Genomic DNA, 14,361 nt, shown 5'->3' with positions numbered 1-14,361 from the left:
TCCCTGTGGGTTATAAGGAGAGAGGTGAAATGTATCCCTATACTTCAGTTTCAAATGACAACAAAATATTATAGGTGCATGCTGGGAAATTGCAGCCAGGAGCATTTTCAATAGGTTTAAAATGATCAACCCCCCAAATGCGGTTGTTTCATAACTCAAGGATTCCTTGCTTTTACAGGTTCACTGACACACCACACAGACTTTTAGCAAACCCAAGGACCCCCAAAATCAATATTATGATAACTTTAATCAATAACTATAACAACACTAATTAGATTATAATGATTGACATAATGCATATCAATAATTAGAATAATGGTTCATATACAGTATTTTCATACTCAGATATGAACATGAACTTATATCCAAATGAAATTAATATGAATGCTTAATATAAACTACTGATTACATAATGATTGTTAATTAAATCAATTGAAATTGTAGTATACTGTTTCTCAGTGGAGCTCAATAGTGTCCGCTCTAGATTTCACATTCACATTCTTTTGTATCACGTCCTTTGTGCTATCATGGATCCACAACACTACTGTACTGCCCGACGGAGAGTTTGTTTAATGGTTTCACACTTCAGAGCTGCTGGTAAGATCTGTTTCTCTTTGATTATGTGGGAATTCTCACATTCTTTGCACTGCACAACTCAGTACAAATCGATATAAAAGGATTTTAGTGCATTTTCCCCTTTAAAGTTTTAACGTTTTTTAAAATTAATTTTTATCCTAAAATACTCTGTGGGATTACGCTGAAAATTGCTGTAATTTGTCTTCATTTATCTGATCATTTTGAAAGTTTAATATGCTCACAAGGGACAGATATCTCCTATTCTGTGCCAAACACATATTTAAAATAATCATTCAAGCATTTTTTTTATTTTTAAGTTCCTTTAAGTTTATACCTGCAGGATTTTCAGCCTCAGTTCCCTTTTGAGTGGAACTCAAAGCCACGTCATGGCTCACACAAAGCATTCCCATAGTGTTAAGCCATGACACGGCGCCTCGTTACCCTCTCAGGCAACAGGGTTACATATGTAATACGTTTTCATGTTTTATGGGAACATTCCATAGATGATTTTTACACAGTACAAACTGTATATTCCATCCCCTAACATTAAACCTACCCATCACAGAAAACGTTCTACATTTTTATGTTTTCAAACATCACTTAGTGTGATTTATAAGCTGTTTTCATCATGGGGACCAAGAAACAAAAATTAATACTATACACTATATTGCCAAAAGTATTGGGACACCCCTCCAAATCATTGAATTCAGGTGTTCCAATCCCTTCCATGGCCACAGGTGTATAAAATCAAGCACCTAGGCATGCAGACTGCTTCTACAAACTTTTGTGAAAGAATGGGTCGCTCTCAGGAGCTCAGTGAATTCAAGCGTGGTACTGTGATAGGTTGCCACCTGTGCAATAAGTCCATTCGTGAAATTTCCTCACTACTAAATATTCCACGGTCAACTGTTAGTGGTATCATAAAGTGGAAGCAATTGGGAACAACAGCAACTCAGCCACGAAGTGGTAGGCCATGAAAAATCACAGAGCGGGGTCAGCGCATGCTGAGGCACAGAGTGCGTAGAAGTCACCAAATTTCTGCAGAGCCAATAGCTACAGACCTCCAAACTTTGTGTGGCCTTCAGATTAGCTCAAGAACAGTGTGTAGAGAGCTTCATGGAATGGGTTTCCATAGCCGAGCAGCTGCATCCAAGCCTTACATCACCAAGTGCAATGCAATGCAAAGCATCAGATGCAGTGGTGTAAAGCATGCGCAACTGGAGCAGTGGAGACATGTTCTCTGGAGTGATGAATCATGCTTCTCTGTCTAGTCTGGTTTTGGTGGTTGCCAGGAGAACAGTACTTGCCTGACTGCATTGTGCCAAGTGTAAATTTTGGTGGAGGGAGGATTATGGTGTGGGGTTGTTTTTCAGGGGTTGGGCTTGACCCCTTAGTTTCAGTGAAAGGAACTCGTAATGCTTCAGTATACAAGTGCACAAAGCAAGGTCCATAAAGACATGGATGAGTGAGTTTGGTGTGGAGGAACTTGACTGGCTTGAACCCGATAGAACACCTTTGGGATGAATTAGAGCAGAGACTGTGAGCCAGGCCTTCTCGCCAACATCACTGCCTGACCTCACAAATGCGCTTCTAGAAGAATGGTCAAAAATTCCCATAAACACAATCCTAAACCTTGTGGAAAGCCTTCCCAGAAGAGTTTAGGCTGTTATAGCTGCAAAGGGTGGGTCAACTCCATATTAAACCCTACAGATTAAGAATGGGATGTCATTAAAGTTCATGTGCATGTAAAGGCAGGCGTCCCAAAACTCTTGGAAATATAGTGTACATTGGGGAGTGCAATATTGACAAAAAATTTGATCTCTATATTTTTAAAGTCATTTCAAAAGCAATATTTGCCACCTTAAATTGATTTCCAGGGGCATTTTTTACCTACATAATGGCATTTTTATAAAATTAGATGTATGCATCACCTTTTAGGTCAAATTCTAACATTCAAATTAAATTCTATTAGAATAATATAACATAAGCATTGTATAGGGGTGTTACTAAATCAAATGAAATCAGTATCAACAAAATCTATCTTTGCAATGCAGCGATGACAGAAGCGGCTTGAGAAGTGGCATTACACAACATTTACAATTTGTCTACATAAATTTAATTCAATATTTAAATATGAAATTATTTTAACTTTTTTTAATTAAAATGTACTTTAAAAAAACTGAACTGCCAGTAGAGGGCAGCAAGTTTTAATGAGTGGGTCATTCATTCAACCGATTTGTTCAAACGACTGATTCATTCAGAAACAAAGCAAGTGACCGTCTGTTGTACGGAGACTGTTCTGCTGTTCTTCATTTCGAAATTTTCATTGGCGAAATTAAGAAAAAAACAAACAATATTGACAACATTGTGTCTAAAATGTAACTTACAATGTTAACTTATTGTTAATTTAACTGTTGTATAAAATAAATATCACATTTGCAATCGTTCTGATTTGAGGAAAATGGCACTCTTGCTTGTGTGATATTGTATAACTACATCATATCATATGATACTTCATATGATAATTATGAGACAACTCATCGGAGCAAAAATGCTCATGTATCTTGAATTTTGAGGGGATATAACTGCATACATCATGCAATGAAAGCTTGAGTGACAAACTCAATGTCAGCTCGCACATGATCGTTAAAACATAATAATTACAATATCATTATAGACAATACTTATCACAAACCCTTACGCAAATACAGAATTAACTTACAACTGTTACTGAACTGACATTTTACCCATTTTCTTCTGCTTTCTCTTCCTTTTGCGTGCAGGAGACAGTAGCCTACATTATACGCTGTCGTAAATGCCGCGAGGCCCGCAAAGTGTCATGTGAACAAGAAAATCCACAAAGAAAAATAAAATAAAAATAATATGTGCGCTAATTAGATCATTTTAATTTGGTAAATGATTTAGATATGTCTATTGTCATCTAAAATTTAAGACCTCTCAAAAGTAAAAATAAGACTTTAAGACTTTTTATGGCCTTAAATTTTAAAAATCTAATTTAAAACTTTTTAAGGTTCCGCAGGAACACTGATACACACCCAGAAAATTATATAGGTTTTAAATAGACCACCTGTACCTTCACAGACCCTAGATGAAAACCCTGGCAACAACAGATTGCAAAATCCCACACACTAAATGTTTAGATTTGTAGAACTTTGTGAGTGACAGATGTTTTAATTTCTGTGGAAATCTGCTTAGTTTTCAATGTGCATGCAGATTCAATGTGGGTGCCGATAAGTAAATATTTTCAAAATCCATCGCAAAGATTCGTACCTCTGAGCGTTACTGTTTACGGGAATCCTCCAGCCTTTTATCTGACTGAGTTCAGTATCTGAAACTTCAATGTGCAGGGGTAGTTTGGGAATCCAGACTTTCACCTCCAACTGAGCCCTCAGGTAACCGTACGTGAAGTTCACCAGCATTCTGACTCGTCCCCTCATTTCTTTGCCATTCACGTAGACGTAATCACACCTGTCTGATACCTGAGAGAAGAAAAAAGATTATGTCACTGATGGAGAGGTGAGAAAAGAACAGGGAATTGATATTTTCAAGACACCATAGTGAACTTCACATTACCAAAATCAATACAATGCATCTGAGCAACAGATAAGGTATATTTGAAATGGATTGACAGTGAAATCTGACGATATTACGAAAATATTTTATTTTGAAGAGCCAGTCTTGACTCTCTGTAACAAGTTAGTGTTTTGGTATAAGTATCATCTTGATTCATGCACGCCGATTTAGGTCATGGTTAAATATCCCGTCTTAAGATTTCTGGGGTGTGTTTTTATCCTGACTCCCACAATCTCTCTTCCCCACAGTCTTTCGCATCTCTTTCAGTTGTACTATCGGTTTATACCTTTGAATGAAAAGATAAAAGCAGTACTGGCTCTCACACCTTTAACAGGGCACTACAGATATCCAAGATGAAAAGATTGAAAGTATAACTGCATGTGAGTTTGGCTTTACTTTGTTAAAGTATAAGCTAGATCTGACAACACCTTCTGCTGATGTCACACATGGGAATGTCCTCAAATAAACAAATGTCTATGGAATGTCTTCAAATAAGTGTGTCTGTGTCTTTTCTGGTCTGTGTTGTGGATAATAACTAAAGGTCCCTGCAAGGATAATCATGTGATAATCATATGAAATGTCTTAAAGGTTCAGTAAGTGATTTCTGAGAAACGCTGTTTAAAAGGGGATCAGACTGAGCACCACAACACACTTGTAGCCAATCAGCAGTAAGGCACGCATTAGTCTCCCGTAGCTAGACCTGGCAGAAGGTCTGGACTCTGTTGGAGCTTTCATTGGCCAAGGACCGCCCAAGAGGACGTTTGACTGACATGTAACGCAACCAACCAGTTTGTTTTGTTCTGCATCATGTTTAGGGGGATGAAAGTGTAAAGTCAATATCCCTACAATAATAGACTGGTGTATGTAAATATAGTAAATTATTCATTCAAGAACATAGTGCAAGTTTACTGCAACAATGGAGCTGCGAAATACACATACTTTTGAAATTGCAGCATTTAGTTGATCCTGGTAAGCGCTAATTGTCACAGTTGTAAACACAACAGTGTTCTTCTTCCACGAGGGGATCTGGCATCGCAGCATTTGTTTCTTGGCGGAACATTAAAGAATGTGACACACGTATCCCGGACATCCTGTAGAATTCAACCAACCAACCAGACTTCAAAAATTCTGAAGTGTTTCTAGTTAAGTGTGCCATATGCATCAGACGTTCAGCCAATGGTCCATGAGCGTGACGTCTGAGGCTGAGACTAGGCGCGTATAGACTCATGGTAGGAGAGGAGAGAGTGTGAACAAGAGGGAGATTGAAGAAAGACTGTAGAAAGAGATGGCAGAGAGACATTACAAAAGAGAAAAGATCACAGGAATATCACTGGAAAAAGAAGGGTTATGATCAGGCAAGAGCTTTAGGACCCATTTTAACACTTTAGAAAAGCTTTCCAGCACTGGAGACACCAAAGTGGGAAGGCCTGAAAACAGACACTGAAATTACGTTTTTTCTGCTCAAACCGTGAGTAACATTGGTTTTGCTATATTTCGCAGAACCAAGATATGCTGTTGTTGAAATGTTAGCTATAGTAACAGGATAGTTCTGAGTGTCATTGTTTTTCTGGAGCTGGTGTGCTGCTGGTGACTAACAACAAATTCTTGATTGTATATACTCTTTTGTATTAGGGCTGGACGATTAATCGAAAAGTAATTGAAACCGAAATTCAGAACCTCTAACCGACATAATTTTCCCATGTCGGTTATTTCGTCAGTCAGTGGCATAAAAACAAAACACAGAGGTGAACGCTGGTTCAACACATGGCGCGCGAGCGGTGAGCCTTGCATCTTCACTAAACTTTTTGTTTTATGTTTTGGACATTCAAGCGATTAGACGATCGGATATGTATTATTATATCGAGCTACCGCGCTCACGCAGCTGCGCAAAATGTGTAGATCGCGCGCACTGAGAGGAACACAGAAACTAGTTGTCAGCGCTGTCCTGTGATTTATCACTAAAGTAGCTTAGAAACTCAAAAGTTATAGCATATATTTTTCTACTTTTGAAGGAACTATTTACAACCCACAGCTTCACAGTTAATAGAGAGACGGTATGACTAATTCACACATGCAATCACTCTGGTACTGTGCTAATTTACAACGAGCAGAAACCTGTAAAAAATGTTACAAACCATAGATAAAATAACTGCTGATAGTGAGCTATGATGTCAGATCACTCTTTCAATAGGACAAAAAATATCCTACCTTTAATAGTCAATCCTATTTACAGTACAAACCTTGTCAGTGAACTATGAGGGCAAAAAAAACAAACAAACAAACAAAAAAATCAGTCATTAATCGTAATCAAGGTAAAATATTCAATTAATAGAGGTTTTGATTTTAGGCCATAATCGTCCAGCCCTATTTTGTATTATATGTTCATTTTTTGTGCTTCCTTTTTCACTTGTTATCTTAGTTTTAATTTCGAAAAACATAGCTTCACTTCAACTATGATAAATAGATATCCACTGCATTGTGTGTTCATGCATTTTGGGGGCGGAGCAATGAAGGGAGGGGTGTGTTTGTTTGGGTTGATTTCAAATATCAACAGTATTCAACAATGATTCTCAGAAATCGCATACTGCACCTTTAAGAAAAAAAAACAAACAATCTTACTGACCCCAAAAATACTGACCCCGAACCAACATTTGTGTGTTAGCTTAAGTATGCATGAATTGGCAGCATACAGCTGAGCCAGGCACCAAAAGTCACCTTTCCTTCCCAGATGGCTGCTGGAGAAATGGGCACCACTTTGGTTAATAATGATGAGTAAATACAACAACCTATCATAAGACGCACACTCACAGAGAAGACAGAGGGGCCATCTCATCCTCTTGCTGAGGAGTTATGAGGCCACATTCCAAAACCATCCGTTTCATAAACGTTGTCGAAATTACTTGGCTGTGTTCCCTTCTGTTGCGGGTCTCAAATCACTATGACTGGCTCGGTTGGACTTTGATTCCTCTAACCAGGATCTGACAGGGATGGAAACTACAGAAGCAACACACACACACACACACACACCATCAAAGTGTGGCCAGCAGCAGAAAGATAAAAGCATGCAAGAGCACACATACTCATACACACACCACTGGCACATGGCTGCAAACCCAAATTTTGTGCATAACCCTTTCATATTAATAGACCTCCTAGTTTTTTTTTTTTTTTTTTTTTTTGTAAAAACATTTATGTTCCTATTTTTTTTTTTTTTTTTTTTTTCTGGTCTGTCTGTCAGGGTTTGAGAACTGCGCAATCATTTCATGCTCCCTGTAGAGCAATTAGAAGATCCAGATCTCGTCTAATATTAAAAAGCTAGTGGCCACTTTCGATGCTTACAGTACACAGGTTTTTAAAAAGCATTAGAGACACAAATCCCAGCATATTACCATATTAGGGAAAACTATATCAGTGATACAGGAATAAAAATCATTTGAAGCTATTACCCAAATCCTAGTGTTGATTTCAATTTAACAACAATTTAACTCTGTTACCTGAGTTATAGAGTGATTTTAATTTATTTTAAAATTCATTCATTTAAAAAAAAAAAAAATGCAATGCTAAAAAATGATTTAAACAGTATTTAGATGTGCAGAGAGCTGAAAACCTCATATGAAATGTATACATTATTAACTTTGATCTCATTATAATTCAACATTTTCTTAACGTTAAGCACATTTTTTTTTTCACTCAACATTTGTTACAAAGAAACAAAACTATTCATTTTGAAGAGTTTCAGCCCTTGTTTTGTAACCTAGCCTATTCATGGAAAGTGCCAGAGCACGCACAGAAGAGACTATTGAATAATGTCATTATACGTTCTGAAAAATTCAAGAGTCATATTCCTGGCTCTTGCTGAACATTACACACACTCATAGAGCAGAGTGAGACATCTAATCTAGTATCAGAACATCATGGTGTGTTGCTTTCTACACTTAAGGGTTGTTAGAGCTGTGAGAGTTTGTTTCATGCTTGTCTGATTGATAGAGTTGTCTGCTGTCAGAGTTTCCTCTTCCTCTGTCTCTATAGCCTTATCTCTGTTGCTTCAACAAAGTCTGAATGCAAAGATGCTTAGGACTTCTTGGGCTGACAAAGTTAACCTGTTTAATCACACACACACAAAAAAAATAATAATAAAAAAATCAACCCAAAAAGGCATTCAATTGCCATTTTTGTAATTATTTTAATAGCAATCAAATGCAATTTTGTCTATGTTTAAGTTCAAGTTAAAGTGCCCAGGTATGTTAGACCCTGTTTCAGCCTGTACAAACAATTATCAGTAAATAAAGAAGAAAGATCTTCTTAGTTGATAAAAGCCTGATATACTTCAAGTGAAATCAATAAATGAACTGATGTGATGCCATTTTGAGCAAAATCAGGCCAAAACAAAGTTTGTTTGATGTTCGTTTCAGGAGTTTGAGACAGCTTGCCAAAGCAAGCTTTCCAGAAAACTTCCTGCTTTCTTTGACATGGAAATCTTCTGTTCAGTCCATCAAGGTCAGATGTTCGCGAGTAAAACACAAACACACCGGAAAGCCACTTTATAGTAGAAATTGAAGTTCCTATTGTAATTGTAATTGACACAGACACTGTTTTTTTCTTTTCTTTTCATGTTTAAAACGGTAAAGCTGTTTGCGTTTAAACAATCTAATGCATAAAGTGCTCTATAAATAAACATGATGTGACTTTACTGGAGATCTCGACTCGTGGAAACATATTCACATTGATATGATTAGATGCTTTCTTTACTTCTGTTTTCTCACAGCTCACATTTTTGTTGTGTTTATTTTGTTTTTGAAATAAAGCATGTAGCACATATTTCTATGTTCATCTAAACGTCGCTGTTGATGTCATCTGTCACGCATTTCAAAGTTTTTTTTACTCCTAAACAAAGAACGAAAAAAAAAAAAAACTTCGCCATCAATATATCGGGGTCTTGTTCATAAATCAAATCCAAATTGGACTTTTTACAAATATTCAATATTGTTCAATATCATAAACGTTCCACATATAAACACCAGGACTGTCACAATTCCTTTATTAAAATACTCTAATATAAAAATCTTCAATTGCAATTTAGCCATGCCAAGTAACCAGGAAAATACCGTAAGTGCTGCATTCCACGGACAGGAATCCATGAGCCGCATTATTAGACCTTTTTCTAAATATTCATGATGTATTAAAACCATTTTAAAGCCATACTATAGCATAGTGCTATTGTGAATTCGCAAATGCTGTGATTCTGTTAAATAAATACATGCCCTGCGGGTTTACTATATATGCGCTTGATTTGTGTGCAGGTTAGGTGTGTCTCAGAGCGGCTCCGTTCACAGTAAAAACTCTTTCACAAGAACTGTTATCATTTACATGAGTGAAGCGCAGCTCAAACTCCTTGTCCGCATATGCTGTGAGTTTGGGTTGCTTGTAATGCGCATCTCACAATTTCATCAGATTTGTAAGGTAAATCTTTTATAAACCTAAGCTAACACAGGAGAATACAGTACATCAATATCTTTCTAAATATGCAAACTGTTCATCACAATTTCAAAATAAAAGTTTAAACTTTCACTCTGAGTTTACGTTTTAATGTCTACATGTTCTTGCTCAAGAAATTACCAAGCCATTTGGCATGATAATACCTGATAATAATGTTATAATACCATATCTGATTACTCGTCATAATCAACCGATTACTCAGTTACAAAAATAATCATTAGTGACAGCCCTAATAAACACACACAGTCAATGGTAGTGAGAAATGAATGCACATTATTTTTAACTCATTAAAACAGTATACTGTATATATACATGAAATACTTTTACAATGTTTAAAAAATGTATACTTCAAATAAACTCTCTATTCATCAAAGAATGTGAATAAAACAAAAACATTAAGCAGCATAACTTTTCAAAACTGATAACAATACATGTTTTATGAGCAGCATATCAGCATATTAGAAGATCATGTAACAGCTTTACAGGATTAAATAAATTTTAAAAATATATTACAATAGAAGCAGTAAATTTAAATTGTAATTATATTTCACAATATTACTGTTTTTATTATTGTTTTTTTCTTTATCCAATAAATCTGATGTGCATAAGAAGAAACAATGTATTTTATTGCCTTTTTTGCAACTTACTTTCCACTAAAAAGTAAACTGCAAGTAAATTCCAGCAAGTTCATCGTAAATGCTTTGGTTAATAAGGTACATTTCAACTATTCCAACATCATTAACTCAAATCTATTGTTACGGACACACAGAGGCACACAAACACACAACACATAGGCCGTCATCATTAATCACTGCCATAGACTGGGGAATCTCCAAGCACAATGCTACAGCCATGACTATTCAGTCTGGAAAATTAACTACCTGTCAGACACATCCAATCAAGCAGCCATCTGAGGAACGAGAGGGCCGGTCCATGAACAGGCGGCTCGTACATGTGTTGGACTGAGCGGTTCTGACAGCACAATTAACCAGGACTTAAACTACAACTATGTGGGTCCTCGTGAAGGAGGAAGTTATTTATAATCAAAGGTGAAATACATCCAGGAAAAGTACATTCAACTTTTACTTCCTCCTATTTATATTAAACACTTCATCTCTAGTGGACACGGCTGGACTACTAATGTAGCTCCACATGTCACTCCTTTCGGGAGAACCGGTAATCTAAACTCACCTTTTTATGCGGTCATCAGTTTTACCTGACTGGCTTCCAATAGTGCTTTACATCAAACGACTTACTGGCTCCTTTGAAAGAATCCCAGATAACACTCCTCTGTGTTCTCTCTCTCACACTCTATACAGCATCATGGTATATGGCCCAAGAATCATCGATTCCTAATACACACACAAACCCACTAAAATACACACATCCTCTTTTCACGTAAAGGTTTGATCAATAAATTTTAGTTTTTACTGCAGATCCTTTGCAGTCTTCCAGGTTTGAACGTATACAAAGATGCAATTTGATTGGGCCCTAATATTTTATGTGCTCAATGTAACACTGCACACAACCTTCACAAGTTCTCACTAGCTTATTCCCAGAGTGCATTACAGTATGTGCATCCACTAACATCAATGCATTATGCACATCATTGCTCAAAATCTGAACAGCCATGGTTCTATATTAAGTTGTGATGCCCACAAGTGCATTTTTGGCTTAAGAGGCTTTTTCTACATTTATAATGAAGTAGACATTATTCATGTTTTTTTCCTTCGCTTTTGAAGTTCAATATAGTAATACTATATGTCTCCCCCAGTACGCCAGACTATTTATTGATACTATGCAGCAGAAATATTTAGTTCAGTCATGAAACTCTAGGGGGCGCAGACTGATTTATAATCAAATATAAATCACACAGGGGAGTGTTATCTGGGATTCTTTCAAATGAGCCAGTAAGTCATTTGCTGCAAGCAATCACATCATTACCATATGATACAAGCCAGGGTCATTTCTAGCCATTTTGACACCCAAGCAAACTCCTCATTCAAGAACAAATGAGGCGACAATGAGGTGCCAATATGATCAAAATCATACATACTCCCAAACCAGATTGCATACAAATAAACTGATTATGTAAACACACTCAAATCTTAAATAGAAACATGTATACATGATACATTTCTAAATTATATATATATATATATATATATATATTTTTTTTTTTCTGTTCAGACTGCAGTTTCTGGCACATCCACATTAGAAACGACACTAATGTGTGGAGGTTCAGTGCATTGTGAGCTGCACAGATTTGGAGTGTGTATGCAGTTTTCTAATCTAAATACATTAGCTGTGAATAGACTATATGCACGGTTAATTCCTGGTTGTCATTAAGCCAGCTCGGGCATTTCCGGTGAATTGTTATCTGTTCATTCTGTATTCGCTGTACATCGACATAAAACCATCAATGGTTGACTTTTTAATGTTGTATTAATATTTTAATGCAGTTATCACATTTACCTAATTTTCCAATGAACCAGTCTTATTGATTGCTTTAAAAACACTTGACATGAAAAACACATGCACATATTTTTTTCCCAAGCACTTCAAATGTTATTTTTAATGTGATGACCACAAACATTATTTGTTCATCCTTCTGAGATTGTCCCCACTGTAAAACCGAACGTTTAAAAATGTAGGAAATTCAACATTTGATAGAAAACACTTGTTTAAAAATAAAAAGGACAACACCACTTTATCTGCACATATATTAGCCATTTCCTCAAATTGTTTTTCATTTAGTTTTTGCTGTAGGAAAATGCAGCGCAAGATCAATGATTTCAGCACACTTGTAAAAACAAACATTTTATTCAATTAATCTAACTTTTCTATATCTAACTAATCTATTTTTTTTTTTCACATAAAAGTGTGAAACTGCCAAGGAGGAACAATGTCTTTATTTATTTATTTATTTATAATTTCTTACATTTGAATAACTAAATTAATGCTATGCCTGACTATTTAAGTGATTATATTCTGATTATAAACTAAGTATTACAGTACTGATGCTCAACACACCAGCAAATGACATCTGAACAGATGTTTTCGAGCTGGCTTTGTAAATTCGCTAAAGAACACTGCATATAGCCCATTGACTGTAAAGGTATAAATTATGCCCCATTTATTGTCTGTAATACTTTATTTTACAGTGCCGCAGTTACACGTTACTACATGTACTTACTATAGTACTAACAGTAAATTATGCATAATTACAAGTAACTAACCCTAAACCAAAACCTTACCCTAACTGTAACTCTATAGTAAGTACATGTAGTTAATTAATATTACTCAGTACTTAGTTTAGTAATTACAATGTAACTAAGGCACTGTAAAGTATCCCAACTGTATAGCCACACACACATATATATATATATATATATATATATATATATATATATATATATATATATATATATATATATATATATATATATATATATATATATATATATATATATATATATATATATATATATATATATATATATATACACACACACACATACACACACACATACACACACACACACACACACATACACACACACACACACACACACACACGCACACACACACACACACACACACACACACACACACACACACACACAGTATATAAACAAGTTTGTGCAATTCCTAGTTGCTAAGACATTATTCTCAGACATACTTTTATGTTTTTTATTTTTTTTTATTTTTTTTTTTTTTAAATGTTGAATTCATATGTCAGTTTTTGCATTATATTACAATTAAACCTATAAAATCTTTTGTTACCCTAAACTACATATAAAAGATTGATTGGTCACATGAAAGTAATCAGCATAAATACTGATTCAGTGCCGTCAGGGTCAAGGCAAAATCCAGCTACTTATTCCTTTTTTACTCACTGGCCATGTTTAAATGCAACCAAATAACCTGTTAGTAATCTGATATATATTATATATATAATTAATGACAATGTTAGGGCTGGTGGTTTTGACATAACAGAGATCATTTACATACAGAAGTCTTACAGTACTGTTACAGTTTAATTCTTAAGGCAAGAGAAACAATGCAAATGTAAAAATAAATGACTGTTTGTGCAAGAAACTTTGACTAACATTTCAAATGGACTTCTGGAAGGTAAAATAGTACTAATGAGAAGATTGTAATATGGCTGCTTTAAAAATGTCTCTAAGTACAGTATATTGTAAGGCAGCCTAACTTAAACAAGAAATAATTATTTATTAGAACATTTAATTATTTACATATTACATACATTACTAATCTGCATTCCTTTTAACATGAAAGTGTGTTTTAAACTCAAATCAATTAAATTCATGAACTTCAATAATTTAAGACATGTCAAAGTAACTCAGATGAACCTCCTGCAGTTATTAGTAGCTAGCAGTAGCACACATTATCATGTTGAATGCAATTATTTTTAACTATACAGTTATGCAATGTACAGCACAACAAAGAGGAAACCAGCTACAAGCAACATTTGCAGAGTAATTGCTCATTGAAAAAGCAACATACAGCAAACTCTTCAACCACCCATCATGGAGCACAAGCTCCACTCTTTACCACAACATTAACTCCCCAAACTCCACCATAACAGAAACTCTTCTAAAATCCAATATAACAGAACATTAAACATTAAACACAAAAAGTCTCTCCCCTTTCTTTGTTGTTATTTCAACA

At 35.4% G+C, this 14,361-nt stretch overlaps 1 protein-coding gene across 1 annotated transcript in view; it reads right to left on the bottom strand.

Annotated features, from left to right (window-relative positions):
- si:dkeyp-14d3.1 (transmembrane protein 132C) overlaps nt 1–14,361 on the bottom strand; it is a 440,140-nt gene that overhangs the window by 21,467 nt on the left and 404,312 nt on the right. The window contains exon 6 of the mRNA XM_067395195.1: nt 3,868–4,076. Within this exon, the coding sequence (XP_067251296.1) occupies nt 3,868–4,076 (209 nt within the window). The remainder of the gene's footprint in view (nt 1–3,867; nt 4,077–14,361) is intronic.

The sequence above is a fragment of the Chanodichthys erythropterus genome, chromosome 9 (assembly GCF_024489055.1).
Source record: "Chanodichthys erythropterus isolate Z2021 chromosome 9, ASM2448905v1, whole genome shotgun sequence".
NCBI classification, from domain to species: Eukaryota; Metazoa; Chordata; class Actinopteri; order Cypriniformes; family Xenocyprididae; genus Chanodichthys; species Chanodichthys erythropterus.
Note: the sequence above shows the minus strand (reverse complement) of the source record. Positions and strands in the feature narration are given on the sequence as shown.